At 52.5% G+C, this 19,247-nt stretch overlaps 2 protein-coding genes and 1 non-coding gene across 4 annotated transcripts; 2 read left to right on the top strand and 1 right to left on the bottom strand.

The window, feature by feature from the left end:
• Window positions 1-1,020: 1,020 nt before the first annotated feature.
• TMEM106A (transmembrane protein 106A) lies at window positions 1,021-5,465 on the top strand. 2 transcript variants are annotated; one of them, XM_016202034.2, is made up of 7 exons: window positions 1,021-1,607; window positions 2,124-2,187; window positions 3,364-3,517; window positions 3,988-4,128; window positions 4,241-4,284; window positions 4,805-4,858; window positions 5,210-5,465. In XM_016202034.2, exons 1-7 carry the CDS (start codon window positions 1,400-1,402, stop codon window positions 5,328-5,330), a joined length of 786 nt encoding a protein of 261 aa, XP_016057520.2. In that variant the 5' UTR covers window positions 1,021-1,399; the 3' UTR covers window positions 5,331-5,465. The 2 variants fall into 2 exon arrangements, with proteins under 2 accessions (XP_016057520.2, XP_087682708.1); XM_087826582.1 differs by lacking the exon at window positions 1,021-1,607 and having other exon boundaries at window positions 1,767-2,187.
• A 3,621-nt stretch (window positions 5,466-9,086) lies between these two features.
• CCDC200 (coiled-coil domain containing 200) lies at window positions 9,087-11,240 on the bottom strand. The gene is made up of 3 exons (XM_087826495.1): window positions 11,142-11,240; window positions 9,332-9,533; window positions 9,087-9,199 (listed from the first exon to the last, which is right to left on the bottom strand). Exons 1-3 carry the CDS (start codon window positions 11,238-11,240, stop codon window positions 9,087-9,089), a joined length of 414 nt encoding a protein of 137 aa, XP_087682621.1.
• Window positions 11,241-17,272: 6,032 nt separating this feature from the next.
• On the top strand, window positions 17,273-17,463 carry LOC148091259 (U2 spliceosomal RNA). Its single transcript, XR_015715976.1, has one exon. It is a non-coding gene; the product is annotated as a U2 spliceosomal RNA (small nuclear RNA).
• The last annotated feature ends 1,784 nt before the right edge of the window (window positions 17,464-19,247 follow it).

The raw sequence follows: 19,247 nt of genomic DNA, 5'->3' as shown, positions 1-19,247 counted from the left end.
CGCCTTGGCGAGAGGGGCGGGCCCTGCTGGGGGCGGGGGCGGGCGGGGGCGGAGCTCCCCAAGGCCCCCAGTCAAAGCTTGAGGCGAGCCCCTAGCTCCCGCACTTTCGATTCCGCTTGCAGCCGTTTCTGTCGCTGTGTAGCCCGGGGGTAAGGCGCTCATGGGGCCCTTTCTCTGGGAGGTAAGGGCCACGGCACCTTCCGTGCCTCCCAGCCCAACACAGGCACACGCGGCTACCAGACTCGACTAACGGCCTCTCCGGGTGTCTGGTGGGACGTGAAATCCCCCTCAGTGGAATTCCAGCCTCTCCGTCTGCTCCTACCCGCCACCCTCCCCCTTACCCCAACCCAGGCCTACGGCCCGCCCCAGAGTAGTGCGGGAAGCAGCTTGCCCTCCGGGGAGGCCAGGGCCGTCGCTTCCCACTCCCTCCAACGCGGTGCACTGGGTCCCCCAGGTCTGTTGAGGGGGCCCGGTTGCCCTAGCGGGGCCCCAGCCGTGGCTCCTCGGACGGCCCCGCCCTGCAGGCCCTGTTCCTCACAGACGCAATCCCAAATCTGTTTTTGCAGCTCAGAGGAGCCCTGGATCCCAGACGTGAGCCAGGTGAGGCTCCCTTTACTTTAGCCCAGGAAGGTCTGAGTGCGGCTCACTTTACCCGCTCACTCTGCCACCACTCTTGAGGTTGGGGGGAAGACCCTGGGTTTAGCCTTGGCCTTTCCTAGTGAAGGACAGATGCTGACTTTGCTGCTGCCCGCCCCCAGGGATTCTTTCCTACCCCACCTCAGTAGTGCGGAGGAGGTTTATTCTTCCTTCCAGGATTGTTGTAGGTTCTTAGCCTCACCTGGGACCAGTCTAGCATCCTTTCTCTTGTTTCAGAGAATCCTTGCCTTCCTATTAAAGCCTGCGCCTGCCCAGGCTCAGGAATGGAAGTTTCCCTCCCACACCCAGGCTGGGTGACCTCAGGCATTTCTGCCAGGGTGCTCTGGAGACCTCTTCAGAGTCATCTTGCTGCATAGGAAGAAGGGACTCTACTGACTGCTGTCCCCTGCCCTATCCAACTTACTTCCCCTGAAGTGAATGACTGCTCAGCAACTTTCACAGGAAAAAATAAGTGCTCTGCTATTCACTTATGGAAGTCCCTTAAAGTGAAATAACTTCTGCTTTTCTTTTCCCTCCTGTAGGCAGATTGAGCTCATCTACAATAATGAAAGGAATTGAAATGCATTGAGATTTCTGACCCAAGTCCAGTGTAACTGCTCGATTTTCCATACCCTAGCTCGTTTAGGCTTGAACTGGCTGAAATTGTGGTGGGACTCCTTGCCAATCTTGAGAACCTAAAACCTGAAAACAAGCTAGCACTGAACCTGGTTATTTTCTCATTAGTGCAAACGCCCCGTGGACGATGGGTGAGACGTTCTCCCAGCTGGACTCTCAGAAGGGTGAAAACCAGCCCATCCTTCCCCATGACCCAGCCGTTGGCAGCAAGGCTGCCAGATACGCCAGCAACGGTAGCAGCACGTTTTTTTCTTCCCATGCGCCTTGTGAAAGGGCTGCTGGTGCCAGCTTTGTAACTTGTCCCACCTGCCAGGGCAGTGGGGAGATCCCTCGAGGTGAGTGGACCAAAGCTCTGGAAATAGCCTGAATTCAGGAAAAGCTCTTATTGGTCAGCTGGCCCCCGGCCAGGCGCCTCTGAGACTCCTTGAATGGGATTGGGTCTCCCAGCTCTTGGTCCCCCAGTTTAAGGCTGGCCAGGGAGATGCTAACCCCTCCTGTCCCGGTTGTACTCCCCAGCCTTGGGCATTTCCAGCCTCTCTGCTCCCTTAGCAACAGTGTGCCTTAGGATTCAGGAAGTTACAAATGATTTCTCCGAAGAAGCTAGGCTCTGATGAAGAAATGCCAGAGATTCTTCACATCTATTTATGAAAATCTCACTTTCATTCTAGAGATGGCAAAACTGAGCTGCCAACTTTGGCAGTGTAGCCCAGTGCCCCCAGTCCTGCTCTGGGACAGAGGCAGCATTCTCTTGACATTGCTCTGTCGGGTGGAGGGGTATTTCTGGCAGGCTGGCACAGGAAACATTTGTCATGGACACTTCTTGTTCCTCCCTCTCACTTCTTTCTCTACAGAGCTAGAGAAGCAGCTGGTGGCCCTCATCCCCTATGGGGACCAGAGGCTGAAGCCCAGGCACACGTAAGCTCCTCTTCCTACTCCTCAGCTCCACAGGCCATTTCCCCTGGGGGCTATTCCTCTTTGTCTCCCCCATTCTGCCTCCCCCCGATTTTTCTTCATTGAGTCTCCCCCAAAATGCCCAAGCCCCACTGGGCTTAGACGTACTAGCCCCATTTCCGAGGACTTTCCTGATTTAAGAAACCCAGGGCATAGCTACCTGAAGCCACTTGGTGCCCTCCTCAGCATCACTGCCCCCAAGAAGCATGGTTCCCTTGTGAAGACAGAGGGGACCTCTTGACTCTGAGAGTCCTTCCAGGAGGGAGGGAGGGGCCCTGGCTGCAACTGGTTTGGGGAAGTTATTTTTCCTAAGAGCTTCCCTTGCTGTAGCAGTTCAGACCTGCTTGTGCTCTTCCCAAGAGAGATAGAAAACCAGTTGCTCCCTGGTCTGAGACACTTCAGAACCTTAGAGGCAGCCCTGAGTTTCTCTGGGCTGGGGTTGGGGGTCATGACCCTATCACCTGGGTCCATTTGACATGGATCCCTACAACTTCCTCCCAAGGTCCTCAGCTTCAGTCTGGGAGCCAGCACCCAGCCTTCTCCACCACTACACCAGAATCTAAATCTAGCATTGCCCATCATGAGATACTTACAAGGTGCTGTCTCTTTAATGCACGTCTCAATTTTGAATTAGATGCACAGATGATGCCCTGTTCTGAATATTCAGAACTCTCAAAATTCGTGTGGACTGACTTTTTCCAGTGGTAATAGCCTTTTTTTTTTTTTTTTTTTAATAGCATTTGTTGAGCTTTAGCTATGTGCCAGGACCTTGGATTAGTGATTTTTTTTATGCATTAGCCTATATCAAATTCTATGAGATAGATACAATTATCTCCCATTTTATAGGCAAGAAAACTGAGGCTTAGGGTTGCTCCAGAGTTACTGGACCAGTGGGTACAGAAAGCTGGGAATGGAAGCCAAGTCTGCCACCCAGTCCTGTGCTCCTACCTGCTCTGGGCCACATCTAGGTGTATGTAGGCTGGTCCTTCACATCGGGGGGGGGGGGGGGCTGAATACATTTGGTGGGGCAGGGTGGAGAGGAGAGCCCTGTATACAGAGAGGAGTGTCTGAGTGCCCCCTGCCTGAGTTTCCGTGGTGTTCACACTTCACTCCTCTACCTTGGGCCCTGCTTTCCCACAGGAAGCTCTCTGTGTTCCTGGCAGTGTTCATCTGCCTGGTGACCTCCTCCCTCCTCATGTTTTTCCTGTTTCCGCGGTCCATCTCCGTGCAGCCTGCAGGCCTCAACTCCTCCACTGTGGCCTTCGACGAGGCTGATATCCACCTCAACATAACGGTGGGTGGGCGCCTGGGCCTCTGGACTCTGACCCCTACCTTCCCAGCAATACTTCTCCATAGCCCTCGTCCAGTGTTGTGACCCTGAGCACGCAAAGGGTGTTAGAAACCTGGGGAGAAGTAGGGGCAGCCCTGAGTCCCATAACAGGTGGTGTAGGATTGGAACTCCCCACAGTGAGGGGTCAGAATCCGGGCCCAAGAAATAAATCACAGGGTGTAATGGGGGTGGGGAGCTGTGCCTGAGACTCCCTGGGTGGGCAGGGTGAGGCTGGATCCTGAGCCAGCTTAATGGTTTTGTTAAAGTGACTCCTCACTATTAAGAGCCCCTGCAAGGGGCTCCTGGCTCTGATCCTCAGCAGCTGAGGCCCGTATTGGGGGTGGGGCTCAGGCAGGCTGGGGGTTTTAAAACTGTTTCACTTCTTTCCAAGGATGGCCACGCTTACCCCTCCCTTTCCTTGCCTTCATCCCCAGAACATCTTGAACATCTCCAATAGCAACTACTACCCCATCACTGTGACCCAGCTAACCATTGAGGTTCTGCACCTGTCCCTCGTGGTGGGGCAGGTCTCCAGCAGCCTCCTCCTACACATCGGCCCTTTGGCCAGCGAACAGGTGACTCCCACTCCCTGGCCAGCCCTGCCCACAAGTGTGTGGATGTCTGTGGTGGCGGGAAGAGGGCAGTGGCTGGAGTTGGGGCTCAATCCTGTGCCCATTTGGTCGACAGATGTTTTATGAAGTAGCCAACAGGATCTGGGATGAAAACACATAGTGAGTATCCCTTGATTTCTTCTCTCTCGGCCTCTTTTCCGGTTGGAAACCCGGCTTTAATTCCCACCAGGTTTCCTGATTGCTTAGCAAACCCTGCAGCTAGCATTTGGCCCGCTCTCATGGCTGAGGCTGCAGCTGTGTGAGGGTTCAGGGTCCCCAGCCTCTGCCTGTTTGGATCTAGGTTGGAATGAGAAACAGGCTAGAATGTGGTTAATCCTTACAATATGTGACCTTGGGCTCTTCAGCCTGAATTGCTGAGAAGGCTAAATGTAGTTTTCTGCTGAGGGAGGGGCCAGCATGTGCCTGGGCCAAGCCGGTGAGGATTGGAGAAGTGATATTGCAGCAACGGTGATATACTCACCTTAGACAGAGGGGGGTGAGGGGTAGAGTGGCATTTGGAGCCCCTGATGGAAAGGGGCCCAGGAGGTGACAAGGCTGGGATCTGCAGATCTTTAAGCCTTCTGATAGGCCCCTCAGTGTGAAACGTGGTCCAATGTGTTTCTCTCTCTCAATCTCTCAGCAAAATCTGTAGCTGGCTGAAAATCAAAGTCCACCATGTGCTTTTACATATCCAGTAAGTAGGGCTTGGAGCCCTGGTATCCCCTCTCCCTTCTGAATCCAGCCTCTCCTCAGCCCCGCCATGTGGGAGGAGAGCCATCCCAGCTGAGCCCATGAATGTTAGTTCTTGGGAAGGGCAGGCCCAGCCCCTCCTCTAGGTCCCACCTTGCTCCTAAGCTATTAGTGTGACAGCCACAGAGCTGTCTGCAACACAGGTGGGGCAGCAATCCCAGACACCTTAGCAAAGTGGGGAACAAAAAAGGGGGGCAGTATCTGAGGGAGCCAGTCACCATCCTCAGACAGCGGGGCAGGGCCAGAGCCCTCCTCTACCTCGCAGACCTAGCAACAAAGCCTGTTTCCTCTCCAGGGGCACCTTGACCTGCACCTACCTAAGCCATTCAGAGCAGCTGGTCTTCCAGAGCTATGAATATGTGGACTGCCGGGGAAACAAATCAGTGCCCCACGTGCTGGTCCCTCACCCGACGTGACCTGTCTGCTGTCCCCAAACTCCAGGCACCTGCCAGCCTGGTCTGTATGTCTCACAACTCCGTGGTGCCCAAGGAAGGACTATGGTGACTTTGCCAAAGGAAAAACACTGCTTTATCATACGTTCCCCCCCCCCCCCCCCCATACCCTAAGCGCAGGAAGCTCTCTGATTTGCACAGGTGCACAAGCCTGGTTCTTCTAGGGGCTGCCACCAGAGTTTCCCCTTGACCTGTCCTGAGGAAAATCTGGCCTGATGTTTCCTTGGACTCTAACCTTAGAGTCTGGAGTGGCCCCTGCCCTTTCTGTCCTGAGCACCTTAGTTGCCCAGCTCCTCAGGTCTGGCCTTCCTCCTGCCTGAAAGTGGAGAAAGCTTTAATCTTATCTGGCTTTAAAAATATGAATTCTTTTCCAGCTCTCCACCTAGTGATGGGTGGGGAAGTGACTTGGGGAACATTCAGTGCTGTCCCCAGGGTCTTTTATGGCACATAGTTGCTCTCCTGTGCCTTCCTGCTTTGGTCATGTGACAAAGTGATGGTCAGCTTGTCTCCTGGTAACTTGTCCCCGGCCAGTGTGACAGTTGAATTGGCCAAGGCCCTTCGGCTCTGCATCCTTCCTGGATAAAGACTGTCCTGGTTCCTAGGAAGACAGCAGTTCTCCAGCTCAAGCTTCTTCTCTCCATTAAAGTTATTATCTTCTTCACAGCAGGCACAAAGTAGTAGGGGAGGGGAGGGGAGAGAGGCACCTGGCACCCCTTGGGTCTACACAGGAAAAACAGACAAAGCCAGAGTCATTTTAAAAGGTATTTATTTATTGAAGGAGAGTTAGCCGCTGGTGAGCCCACAACCCTGAGCCCATGCAAGTCGACACAGGCAGGCCAAGCAGTGGGCCCAGCTGCTATCCCCTGAAAGCCTGCAGAGGTGAAGCTGTCAGTATGCAGCCAAGCTGCTGGGCTCTGCTGCATCAGGACCCACCCCCTGCTCCCAGAGGCCCTTGCTTTCCTTTGGGCATTGACAGTATGGAGCAGCGCATCAGTAGGGACTGGTCTAGCCCTCTTTGCTGTCGTTTAGATGAAGCTAAGCCCCAGGTCGTCCAGGTCAAACTGGGTTCCAAGTGGAGGAGGTTTCTGTTGTTTAGCTGAGCAGAAATGGTATTTGCTCACTAAAGGTGGCTAAGGTTTTTATCAGACGGGTGGAGAGAGGAGCTTAGGTGGTGGGAAAAACTGAACTTGAAGAGGTTGGGCGGAGAGGGGCAACTGGTGACAGAACCTGGTGACTGGCTGGCTGGGGGAACGAGAGGAAGGAGGTTGTGCTGTCTCCACGCTTTCATGGGTAAGAAGGGTCGAAGTGGTGCTGGCAACAGCACAGAAGGCCAGGAAGGCCAGGCTAGAGTTTCTGCTGTGTGTAGATCACCAAATGTAAAGACTTTATATTGTAGCCAATAAACTATACTTAACAATGTTTAAAAAAATGTCTTCTGTGAGTGGGAAGGGAGCTGGTTTCTCAGCCTGCTTCTTTTTTAAAACATTTTTTAAAAATATATGGTGTGTTTTGTTTCTTTAAAATTGATTTCAGAGAGAGGAAAGAAGAGGGAGAGAAACATCAATGATGAGAATCATCGGGCTGCCTCCTGCATGCCCCCTACTGGGGATCAAGCCTGCAACCCGGGCATGTACCCTGACCTCCTGGTTCATGAATCGACGCTCAACCACTGAGCCACACCGTCTCAGCCTATTTCTTGGGGTCCGAGTGGGTGTCAAGGTCTTTTCCCCAGGCCCTGAGCCCCTTGATAACATGTCCTACCTTTCTGGCTTCTGAGAGATGGTTTCTATGGAGCTTGCTCTCTCCCTTTCTCACTGAATATCTCTAAGATCCCTTCTAGCTGTAGTCCTGTTCTGTGTTCCCCCATGTGGCCCTTAGCCGCTCCCATCAGGAAACACTGCACTGAGGGACTCCTTTAGTCTGACTGAAGGAGTGTGACAAAGGTGATGCTGTGTGGGCCACAATAACAGGACCCAGGCATCCTCCTCTCTGATCCCAGGTGGAAGAGGGGTCCAGGCTGCAGGACCCTGATGTCAGCTTCAGGAAGTGGTGAGGCTCCTGGGCCTTTGGAGCCTCTTGGCTGTTTCTGTTCCTTGGAAGGGCTCAGACTCAGGAAGGAAGAGGCCTGTGGATTTTTGTGGACCAGTCCCCCTCCCCTTCCCAGAGTCAGGTGTCCTGTGCCTGAGGCTATAGCTTCCCTTTACTCTGAGCTCTCTCTCTCCACTCCTGCCTCCCATCATCCACTCAATAGCTGAGTGCCCACTGTGGGCTGGGCATTACACTGGACTGGGGGGGGCTGGGCATTACACTGGACTGGGGGGGCCCTCCCTCCCTGTCTGCCACCTCTTCCTACTGCTGCCCAGGCCTGCTCTGGTGGGAGGCAACCCCTCCTTCCCCAGCTGTGGCTCAGTAAGCATCGGCTAGGAGGAAGGGGTGACGGCGCCTGTGAGCCAGAACTGTCATTGCTAAAGAAAAGGGCCAGCAGCTGGAGACTTGGGAGTCTAAGGCCAGTTCTCCCACTGGCTTTGCCTGGAGACGCATGCAGTTGCCTTCCACTTTCTTCTCTTGCCCTCTCCACCCCCTTCATGGGTCTTCCTGCCCCCTTCCCTTCATCCCAGGGTCACAGAGCCGACTAGTCTCAGTTCTTTCCAGGAAGAAGTAACTTTATTCCCGGCTAGCCTGTTCTAGAGTGGCTCAGGAGGGAGTGGCTCTCGGAGCGGAGATGTTGCTGCCTGGTGAGAGGTGGGCTTGCTCATGTGTTTCTTACCGATGCCCAGGCGGGTCTTGGGCTCTTTCTCTGGATCACCACTGCTGTACGTAATTCGTTGACTGAGAAGAGGGAGAGACAGGAGGCAAAACAGGTTAATTAGCAGTTTCTTGGCCTGCTGGTTTCAGGACATTAAGCCTTTTGAGGCGAGAGGAATCAAAGTGAAATGTAATAGCCCAGTCCTCACCCTAAAAGGGCTAGGAATGAGCCAGGCTCCAGGCTAAGTGCTTTTGGTGCCTTCTTGTCATTGCCACATGCGGTCTTCATGAAACCTCTGTGAAGGAGGTACTATTATCGTTATTAATTTATGGAGGGGGCAGCTGAGGCCTGGAGATTAAGCCATGCTACTAGGGAGTGGTGATCCTGACTGAGACCAACAAACTGACTGCAGGTCTTGACTTCCCCCCTCTCCAGCTGCCTCCACCCCAATCGGCGCTTAAACAGCCCCCTTATTTTGCTTCTCTGGCACCTGTCCTATCTCTCCAAATAGATTGTCACCCTTCCACTTATGCTTAGTGCTGAGCAACAGCCCCTATTTAGACATTTTTAGGGGGTAAGCAGCAGGGTAACGATCCATCCAGAAGTGACTGAGGTAACTGCAGCCCTTCCCCGCTCCTGCCAGGGAAGCTCTCTGGACTCTACACCCACTCCTCCACTAGCACACTCAGACACGCAGCCAGTCTGCCTGCCTTTCACACTCTCACCGTGAATCGTGGGTACCCGGGTTGGTCTGATTTCCTGACACCTGATGATGAAACAAAGCATGTGTTACTCATCTGGCAATTTCCAAGACTAGAACATGGCAGAGCTGGACTCTTTATTATGTAACTGGGGACAGGTGGTGGACCCTACCTGGGGCAGGGCACAGACTGAGCTCACCCTAAAAGTTCTCAACTAGAAACTGGGACTCCCTCTTCCAGGCCTCACAGGGCTCTGTATATCTGTTGCTAAGCCTACAACTCATATTCTACCCTCTGACCACCCTCACCCCCGTCAGCCTCCCCTGGAGGAAGGTCTAACAACTTCTCAGCCACCCTCTGCAGAAGTTGGAAGCCTTCTTTGCACGCTAGGTTGGCACAAAACACTCAGAAGGAGTGGCCCCCCAAAAAAGCCCAGGGTGCAGGGGAGAGTCACAGAGAGTGGGGTAACAGATGTGGAGTCTGGACCATAGGGCGGGGGGGGGAGGCTTCCCACTTACCAGGGTCTTGAGGCATTTTCTGCCCTCCTTGGAATTTGTCCTTAAAGTAGTTGGGTTGCCCTCTAGTTTGAGGGGTCCCTCCTGAGCCAAGCTGGGGACCAGGCTTTTGGGGATCCTGGAGATCATGCTTGGAGGTGTAGTGAGTAAGAGGGTCTTGGGCATTCTGTTGCCTTGGCTGAGGCGGTGCCTGCGCCTGGGATGGCTGTGGTGCAGATGGTGACTGCGATTGCGCTGCTGCTGATGGCCTTGGCTGCTGCTGTGACTCCGGAGGTGGCTGGGCTTTTTTCTCAGATTGGTATTTCTTCTCTTGGAGTTTCTCCAGTCCCTGGCAAGAAGCCCCCAGCAAGTGACAGCCTCCTTCCTCCCACCCAGTCACCCATCTGCCAGACACCACGGGGGACAAGACAAGCAAATCCAGAGGGAGAGGTACCCCGAGGATCTCTGTTCCCTGGAGTGGGAGGCTGAGGCTAAGTCCCTTCACCTACCACAGCACCCAAAAGCTGCTTCTCTGGTGACAGTACCCCCTGGCACAGCCCCTCCGCAGGATAATGGGTCTCTGAGCATCTACCTCCTAGCTTGGGAGCTGTGCATTGAAGAACAGTTTGCAGTACAGGAGGAGAGAGAATAATTTCATGCAGACACTTTGAAACACCGCTGTCCCATAGAAACCTAACGTGCCCGTGGAATTTTAAATTTTCTACTAGCCACATAAAGAGTAAAAAGAAACACATTAAGCTAATTTTAATAATATACTTTATTTAACCCAATCCATCAAACTGGTAATCAATATGAAAATATTACATGATTTACATTTTCTGTTTTTGTATTAAGTCTTCAAAACCTAGCATGCATTTTACACTTAATAGCACATCTTATTTGGGACATGACATTTCAGCCAAAAGAATTTCGATTTAGATTTCATCAAATTTCCAGTTGAAAAAGTAGGTTCACATATCTAAGTTATTCCAAACATAAAGTTTTCTAATATGTAAACTGAGTATTTGTTTTAAATTTTATATTTAAATGAATTAAGCATGTATAACATTTTAAATTCAGTTTCTCAGTCTCATTGGCCACATCTCAAGGGCTCGATAGCACACAGGTTGGTGGCCACCTTATTGGGCAACACAGCTTTAAAACCTCCCAGGCCGCCTGGCTAGGCGTGGCTCAGCGGTTGAACATCGACCTAGGATCCAGGAGATCGGGGTTCCGTACCTGGTCAGGGCACATGCCCGGGTTGCGGGCTCCATCAATGACTCTCTCATCATTGATGTTTTTATCTCTCTCCCTCTCCTTTCCTCTCTCTGAAATCAATAAAGATATATTTTTTAAAAAGCAGCAAAAAAACCCTCCCAGGCTGCCTGGCCAGGCGTGGCTCAGCAGTTGAGCATCGCCCTAGGATCCAGGAGATCGCGGTTCGATTCCCGGTCAGGGCACATGCCCAGGTTGTGGGCTCGATCCCTAGTCGGGGGCGTGCAGGAGGCAGCCGATCAATGACTCTCTCATCATTGATATTTCTATATCTCTCTCCCTCCCCCTTCCTCTCTCTGAAATCAATAAAGATATTTACAAAACAAAACAAAACCTCCCAGGCTTGAGCTCCCTCAGTCCTCCAATACACACACACACACACACACACACACACACACACACACACACCCCCAAGAGAACACCAAAGGACCTTGCTTTCTTCCTATCCTCAGCTAAACAACGTTCACAGGACAATAGACAGCTCCCGAGGGTCTGTTTCCCCTCCCTATCGCTGTCCTAACCCTGGAAGGCCCCTGATGAACTGACCCCTCTCATGCACCTTCTCTTGCTGTTGCTGTTCTTGCTGGGTCATCAGCCACTTCCTCCGGTCCAAAGCCATCTGCAGACGGCGGGCCTCCCAGTGGTAAGCACTGCCCATGATGGTAGGGGCGCCAGGAGGCCCCAGGCAGGGGATGGGGCAGGCAGAGCCCAAGGTGTTGCCACTGCCCCCACCACCTCTGTTGCCTCTCTCACCCCAACCCCACTGCCTGTCACCAGAACCACCTCACAATGTGGCCATTACCAGGACAATTGGGCAGGACCCCCTGCCTTGGGGAGGAGGGAGGTGTTTTTCCCAAGCCTCCTCGGGAACATCTGTAATGTACCTGTCTTTCCAGGGCCCTGACCAGGTAGAAGACACCTTCCTCCATTAGCTGTGAGTCTCCAGCGGTCCCTGGGACAATCCTGAAGTCAGCTGGCTTTTCTCTCTGGTTTCTTTCTCCCAGCCTTGCTAAGATTCCAGCATCTTCATCTGGCCCTCTGCTGCCCGCCTTCCCCCAAGTGTTTCTGGAGTTATCTTTCCCTCAGTCTTCCTTCTCTTCCCCTGTGCTGAGTCAGGAGGAAAGAAAATACAAAATCCAGGTGACTCTCATGGACCTGAGCCCCATGAAGTGAAAGGTGGCTGACTGGAAAGTGCCCTAGTCATGGGATGTGTAATGCAGGGCACCAGCCTGGAGTCTAGCTCTTCCCCTCAGCCTGCAGACCCTCCCTACCCTCTCTGGGCTTGTTTCCTTGCCTGCAGAACCAGAAGGATATTACTTGTTACCTTCTTGGTAACAAACGGATTAACGGATGAGAAATGTCCAAGAGGAAGTACAGAGTTGAGCTACAGGTTGGTATTATTTATCATCCTACCTGACTTGTGTCCCCAGTAGGTGGAGTGGCCAGGGGAGGGGATCATTTCCTACTGCCCAGGAAGCTTCTGGGGACAGGGTCTGGGTAGACTATTGACCTACCTCCTGCCCGTACATGCCTTTACCTATAGACATAAATCTTTCTGGAAGCAGCAGAGCCTGAGTCTAACTTCAGGGCTGAGGGCAGGGTAAGGGTATAGGTTTAAAAAAAGGGACTTCACACCCAGCCCCAGCCTCACTGTGGTGGTGGAGGGAGGGTGCAGGGAGCAGCCACTGAACCAGAGAAGAGGTGCCCAGAGAGCCTGTCAATTCAGGCACCCGGCGTAGTGGGTCAGCTTGGGCTTTGACGTCAAAGACTCAGATTCAGGTTCAATCCTAGTCGTGTCACCTCCTAGCTGTGGGAATTTAGGTGGGTCACTCTGTGTTTGAGCCTTTCCTGTGCAGGTTGTTAGAAGGCCCCACGGTAGACACCAGGCTGTGGCCTGCTGGCAGCTCCCGGGCCTTGCTGGGTCTCTTTCCTCCTTTGCGTGTTCCTTCCCCTCCTCCTAGCACCCCGGGGTGTCATCTGTGACAGTAGATGACAAGGATTTCCAGATGCAGATGATATTGAGGCTTCTCACTCGACATTTATCGCCATATAAACTAATTCTAAAAACGTTTAGGTGGAAAAACGGTAGTAAGAGGAAGAGAGTGGCACTCAGCTTCCCTGTCATTAAATATGCAGAGGAAGTGGGCTCCTTTCCGTCTCTGCCTCTCCCTTTCCCTCTAATTCTCCTCCTACCCTAGAGGGACCAGGGCCCAGGGCCCAGTGGGGAAGCGCAGGGTGGGGGAGGTGGGCTGCGCTGAATTTAGGGAAATGTTCCCAGCCCTCTGAGCCGGTCCTCATGCCAGAGGAGGGGTTTTGTGAACATGCCAAGATTGTGCTCTCCCCTTTCTCGATCCTCACTGGAGGATGTTTAGCTCATGTGTTATAGGAGCCTTCCTTTTCTCTGTCTCTCACCACCAGAAGATTCTAGAAACTGCTTTGCAGACTCTGCAGGGATTTAGGAGGTAGGGGTGAGAAAAGAGTGGTGAGAAATTGGGTTTCATCTATTGGTAGTGGGAGTTGAGATCCTGAAAAATATATTTGCTGCTTCTCCCTCAGGCTCACTCCTTCCGTCATCAAGTCCTGTAGCAGAACACTTCTCAAACTTTAATATGCATGTACACTCTAGGGGAGTTTTGTTAAAAATCAGATTCTGGATCAGTAGGTCTGAGACCCATGGTTCTGTGTTTGTAAAATGCTCCTAGGTGATGCCAGTGCTGCTTGTCAATACCACACTTTAAGCAGCTGGGCTGTGGCAGAATGTCCCACCTTGAATCCTTTTAAAAACAGGGCACATGTAACCCTAACTTTGCTGGCTGTTGCTAGAAAAAAGTCTCCTCCCTACTGCAGTCACACAGACTGACCTAATTCTGTTGCTGGCCATAGAAGTGTAGACTTTTGAAGTGAATGCTTTTGTTTTGTAACCAGGGAAAAGGAGAGGGTGAGAGAGAGAACAACTGAGGAGGAAAGGGTCAGAGAGAAGGGAGAGAATTTCTAGAAAACAAAATGGTATCTCTCTCCAACAAGGTCTCTTCAATTAGTTGTGAAAATAGATGTGATGAAAAGAACCTGATGGAGCTGTCCAAGAGGACAGGGTGAAAACTGAGAAGGCAGGACTGCTGCAGGGTGAGGGAAACAGAGTGGGCCTAGACTTGAAGAGGCTGCCCTCCCCTGCTGGCAAAGCACCCAGCGGCCCTCTGATGCCCAAGAATGGAACACTTAGGAGCGCCTGGAGTTGGCAGCCTTGGCCAGGGCAGGCAGGCAGTCTCTGGTTGTGCACAGGCTTCCCCAGCAGCGTTGTGCGTAGTGGGTGTGGTTGAGTGGCAGTCGGAAGAGGAATGGAGAAGCATGGCAGATGTCCCTTGCTGACCACAGGGACAAGGTCATGTTCAGCTGTGTGATCCCAGGACCCACACAGTGGTGGGCACAGTGTATATGTGAAGAACAGGTTGAATCAAAAAATTTTTTAAAAGCCAGGCTGCCCAGCCGGGCGTGGCTCAGTGGTTGAACATCAACCTAGGATCCAGGAGATCGTGGTTCGATTCTGGGTCAGGGCACATGGCTGGGTTGTGGGCTCAATCCTCAGTTGGGGACGTGCAGGAGGCAGCTGATCAATGACTCTCATCATTGATGTTTCTATCTCTCTCTCTCCCTCCCCCTTCATCGTTCTGAAATCAATAAAGATATAAAAAAAGATAAAAGGCAGGCTATCAGATTTTTATATATATATAAAAAAAGCCCAGAAATAGGTCTAAATATACATATACATATTTAAATATAGAATTTTTACATGATAGAGGTGGCATCTGAAACTGATGGGCTATTCTATATATGATGCTGGGACAACTGGGCAGCCATCCAGAAAAAAAGCTCTATCCCTGAACTCATATACCAGGACACACAAAGTGGGACAGAGATAGAATGCAAAATGATCCACGATTCAAAGGACATCGGGCAAAAGACAGGAACACGCAATTCACAGCAAGAAAAGAGTAGTGGATCTTCAGCCTGTGAGAAGATGCACAAGCTTGCTCACACTAAGAGATACCATGGGATACCATCAAGTTTGACAGCACGATGGCTGGGTGAGACTGGGCAACAGACACTGGCTGAGAAGGCTAGTTGTGCTCAAGTCACAGCCCTTGGTTGATCATTCCCAACTCCCTGGCATTGACGGTAACCGGGTCCATAGTGAGACCATAGGACGCCTGGACAGGAGCTCACCAGGCAGCCAGGCTCTGGTGTTGCCCTAATGTTTGCAAGCACTTTGGTCTGTGCCCGTTGATGTGAGCTGGCTAAAGGGGCCTGACTCACATTCACCAAAGTCACAAGGAGCTGGTGCGAGAATCGGAACGTTCAATCATGACTTATAAAATGCACGTTCTAATTCAGTGGGTGTTATGGACTGAATGAGTGAGTGGGGGAAGGGAGGAAGGGATGGGAAATATTATATCTGTGTAGTTATTACTTAATTTCATATGTCAGCTGAAGATGGATTCGAGGCACCATTAGGTCTCCCATCTTCTCAGTTGGCGCCTTCTGGCTCAATTAACCTTTCCTTTCTCCCAACTCTGACGTTTTGAGTTTTGGCCTTTGGAAGTGTTAAGACTCTGGCTGGGGTGAGCGGGCCGAGGGGGTCTGGCTCACTCACCAAAGTCACGAGAAGCCGGTGCACAAATCAGAACGTTCAATCACGACTTTAGAGCAGGAGCTGCTCCTTTGCAACCACGGAGCCCGCATGTCTGCAACCGAAGGAAGGCACCTCCTCCCTCCAAGGATCAAAATACCTGAGAAACTGAATCAGCGAGCACGACAAGATGGCCCGATAAACGTGGCAGTGAGCAGAAAGGGAACCAACGAAACGCCGAGAAACGCAGAGGGTCGTCATCATTACCACCAGCCGGGAGGTGTGCTACTCGCTTTCCACACGCACAAATCGCATTACTTAATACTTATTTATTCATTAACCCAACAACACCCCCCCGAAAATAGTAAGCGTCTAGTAATATGCCAGGCCCTGATCTGAGCCCTGGAGGTATAAACGTGGACAAGAGAGAAAAAGGTCCCTGCTCCGGAGCTTACCGGCTATTAGGCTAAAAGGCAGCAGACAAGTAAGAGTACGCGATATTGGGTGCCACGGAGTACAATGTGCCAGGCAGCGGAGAACAGGGGCCCTGGGTGGCTGAGGGAAGGCTGAGCACAGGGCTGCACGCCAGCCGCTAAGGTTCCCGTTTTCCGGATCGAGACGAAGAGGCTAAGCTGCGGAGAGAGAAGTGACCTGCCTGAGCTCTTTTCCCTCGCGCTTGGTTCCTGCAGGCACAGGGTATGCCGGCCGTGTCTCGTTATTCCTAATAATGACGTCTATTAATTTCTCAAGTCATTCTCTCCGATTTACAGATGACCTGTCGCAGGCAGAGGGTGAAGCGAGGAGGCCGAGTCCAGTACCGGGCCACGGGGTTCCTGAGGTTCACGGGGGTCAGGGCCCAGGTCTTCCAAGTCTGCGCTCCTAGCGGCCGCCCAGACGGCGGCTTGGTTCCCGTCTCCGCAGGCACAGGGCTTGTGCGGCAGGCTCAGCAACACTTGTTCCTCCTAGTGAGCCGGACACACAAACAAGAACATTTTCTTTCTTTTGGTGCCTTTTTCTAGGCCCCGCGCTCTCGGCTTCATGGGCGGATTTGGCCTCTTCCCCTAACCATGTGTGTGGTTTGGGGCAAGTTGCTTGACCTCTCGGTCTCAGCTACCCCACCTGTTAGGTCACCTTTGCAAGTGTGACGCGAGGCAAGCACTTAGCACAAAGCCTGGCCCGACCGATAATTCTTTCCTATTTGCAACGCAATGCAATGCAACACGGGCTCATCCGTTTCAGTGCCACAGCCCACACTGAAACTTCCCCGGAACCTGGTCGGCACACTAGGATGCACACTGTAGACGACTAAACCAAGGTGGCCTCATGAGCTCCGTGTAGGCTCCCTCAATCCCCCAAGGTGGGCATTAAGGATCCCGCTTCTCCTATGGGGACACTAAGGCTGGGGAGGCGAAGGAGTTTGCTCAAGCCCCCCGCCGACAGGGTGGAGCGGGCTCCTGAGGCCCAGGGAGGGAGTCGGCCCTGGCGGGGCCGGACCTCCGCTACCAGCTTTTTTCTCTGCAGCCCCCGCCAGGCGACCCCGGACGGGCGCTTCCCGGCCGAGTCCTGGGCCTGGACCGAGCGAGTCCCGGGGCACCCCCTGTGTCTTCACAGCGACGACCCGAGGGCTTCCTTGGGAACTAGGACCCCCCTGTTCCAACTCCGGTCTACCGACCGCTCGGCTGGGAGGCGCCCAGATTCCCTCGGTTCCGTCATTTCGCGAGAACCGGCAGGCACGAGGAGCTCGTCCGCAGCCCAGTTTCCGCTCATGCGCGCAGAGGTCGTTCCAAGGGGGGGGGGGGGGTAACGGACCCGCGCTGGTAGGCCTGCCCGCGTGGGAAAGGCGGGGCATGCAAATTAGGGTCGGCCCGTTAGCCACCGTGCCAAGCGGATATAAAAATTCACTGAAAAACGTAGGGAATTGAAAAGAAATCCTCACGGGGTCTAATGTATTCTACACATGTGTCAAGATGCTGTGGCGATGAGGCTTCGCTTGATGGTGCCACTGCTCACCGTGACTTAAATATGGGTGGAAGGAGCAGGGTACCGGGTAGGCGCGAGCAGCGGGTATCGCTTCTCGGCCTTTTGGCTAAGATCAAGTGTAGTATCTGTTCTTATCAGTTTAATATCTGATACGTCCTCTATCCGAGGACATTATATTAAATGTATTTTTGGAGCAGGGAGATGGAATAGGAGCTTGCTCCGTCCACTCCGCGCATCGACCCGGTATTGCAGTACCTCCGGGAACGGTGCACCCCCCCGGGGGAAATAACTGTGGTTTGAAACGGAAGATAATCGTAGTTACTTCGGCTGTGTCTCTCACGGTCTACTTTGGGACCGAACCACCACTACACCCCTGCTAGTAGGTTGTGATGGTAAACGGCCTTCCTTAACTTTTACGCCCGAATGTTCCCGAAGAGCGGCTTTTCGTAACGTATCTCCAAGGACTACTTTCACGTTACAAGCCTAACTTGCTCTTCGCTTAGTTTTCTTTGCCTTGCCCTCGGCTGCCTGAAACTGGACTGGACGCCCCTCGTCCTCTGCTGGGGACTAGAGACGGCCGGGCACCCTTCCTGCCGCCACGCCGCGTCCAACCCGGGGCGCCTGACAACCAGGAGATGGGGGAACCAAAGCGGTGAGCAGAAGACCGTTTCATACACACAGGCCTGAACAGAGAGCATGGGACGGGAAGGCCTGAAAGGTCATGTCAGGTGCAGGCTACGTGATGATTATGGGCGTCCCTAAATGACTTGGCAGCTGGCAGAAAAATGAAGCCAGGTAAAGTGGGATGGGAAGCAGCAGTGCCCAGGATGGGAGGGGGAGTGCCTTCCCGACACTATAAAACGGGTGTTCTCTCTCTTTTACAGGTGAGGTGGAAGTGCCTTTCCATAGAGGGCGCTTGTAAAGAGATGCCTGCATATGCTTGGCGCTTCCACGAGGAAATGTAGCTTCCCGAGGACGCTAATTAGAGAGGTGTTACCATTATCCCCATTCTACAGTTTAAAAAGCCCGAGGCCCCGCGCGGTGAACAAACTGCCTAAATCCGGACTTTGCTTCACATTAGCTGTGTGACCTTAGGCAAATTGCTTAGCTTCTGTGAGCTTCGGTCTGTAACAGTGCTGTCCACTAGAAATGTGAGTCGCATATGTAATTCGTGATTTTCTAGTAGCCACATTAAAATATAAGATAAAGATAAATCGGTGAAATTAAGCCATTTTATTTAACTCGTATCTAAAATATTGCTTAAATATGTAATCAATATAAAATTTGAGATATTTTACATATCTTTTACCAAGTCTTCAAAATCCCACGTGTACTTTACACTTACGGCACATCTCGACACGGACTAATCACATTTCCAGTGCTCGGTGGCCCCATGTGGCTGTCGGCCGCGACAGCGCAGGCCAATAGAATGGGGATGGTGGTAACAAGGTGGGCATGAGGCACTTGCCTTGACGGGGGGGTGGAGGTGGGGGGGTGGGATTTAAAAAAAGGGAACACCAAAAAACCCTGGTCATCAAGATAAATATAGTATCATCAAGGTAAGGTGAATTGTATTAAAATAGTACTTATCTTGATTACGGAAGGATTTTTTGTGTGGACACTCCACTAAAGCCGCGGGCCCCCTCCCCGCCCCCCCCCCCCCCCCCGCCCCTCAAGGCGAGTGCTTCACTGGCCTCACCCTAGTCCTGGCCCTACAATAATGATTGATACTGATGATGATGATGATGATGATGATGATGGTGGTGGTGATTAGAAGAAGGAGACCACGACGATGACTCCCTCTTAGGGGTGTAGAGTGAATTAAATAAGGTAATACAGGTACAACGCTCGGCCCAGGGGGGCTGGCACTGGGAAGGGCTCAGACAACAGCTGCGATCAGGCCGCTCAGGGTGAAATGACCGATTGGGTTTCAGTCTCAAATCCGTGATACCTTCTAGCTTTTCTGAGGTCCAACGAAAGAACTAGAAACTCCCCAACTACACAGAAGTTCTGTTAGAGAGGAGGATGGGAAAGGTAAATGCTGACTGGGCAGCCGGCCGT

The sequence above is a fragment of the Miniopterus natalensis genome, chromosome 17 (genome assembly GCF_054644295.1).
Source record: "Miniopterus natalensis isolate mMinNat1 chromosome 17, mMinNat1.hap1, whole genome shotgun sequence".
Classification (NCBI taxonomy): domain Eukaryota; kingdom Metazoa; phylum Chordata; class Mammalia; order Chiroptera; family Miniopteridae; genus Miniopterus; species Miniopterus natalensis.
Note: the sequence above shows the minus strand (reverse complement) of the source record. Positions and strands in the feature narration are given on the sequence as shown.

What these genes read in the sequence shown, in the direction of transcription:
- TMEM106A (XM_087826582.1), top strand. Translation starts at nt 1,883, where the DNA reads ATGAAGAAATGCCAGAGATTCTTCACATCTATTTATGAAAATCTCACT. An exon ending in GCCCTTTGGCCAGCGAACAG is followed by an intron (nt 4,129 to 4,240) that starts GTGACTCCCACT and finishes TTTGGTCGACAG; the next exon opens with ATGTTTTATGAAGTAGCCAA. An exon ending in ATCTGGGATGAAAACACATA is followed by an intron (nt 4,285 to 4,804) that starts GTGAGTATCCCT and finishes TCAATCTCTCAG; the next exon opens with CAAAATCTGTAGCTGGCTGA.
- CCDC200 (XM_087826495.1), bottom strand. Translation starts at nt 11,240, where the DNA reads ATGGGCAGTGCTTACCACTGGGAGGCCCGCCGTCTGCAGATGGCTTTG. An exon ending in AACAGCAACAGCAAGAGAAG is followed by an intron (nt 9,534 to 11,141) that starts GTGCATGAGAGG and finishes TCTGCACCACAG; the next exon opens with CCATCCCAGGCGCAGGCACC. An exon ending in GAAAATGCCTCAAGACCCTG is followed by an intron (nt 9,200 to 9,331) that starts GTAAGTGGGAAG and finishes GTGCCAACCTAG; the next exon opens with CGTGCAAAGAAGGCTTCCAA.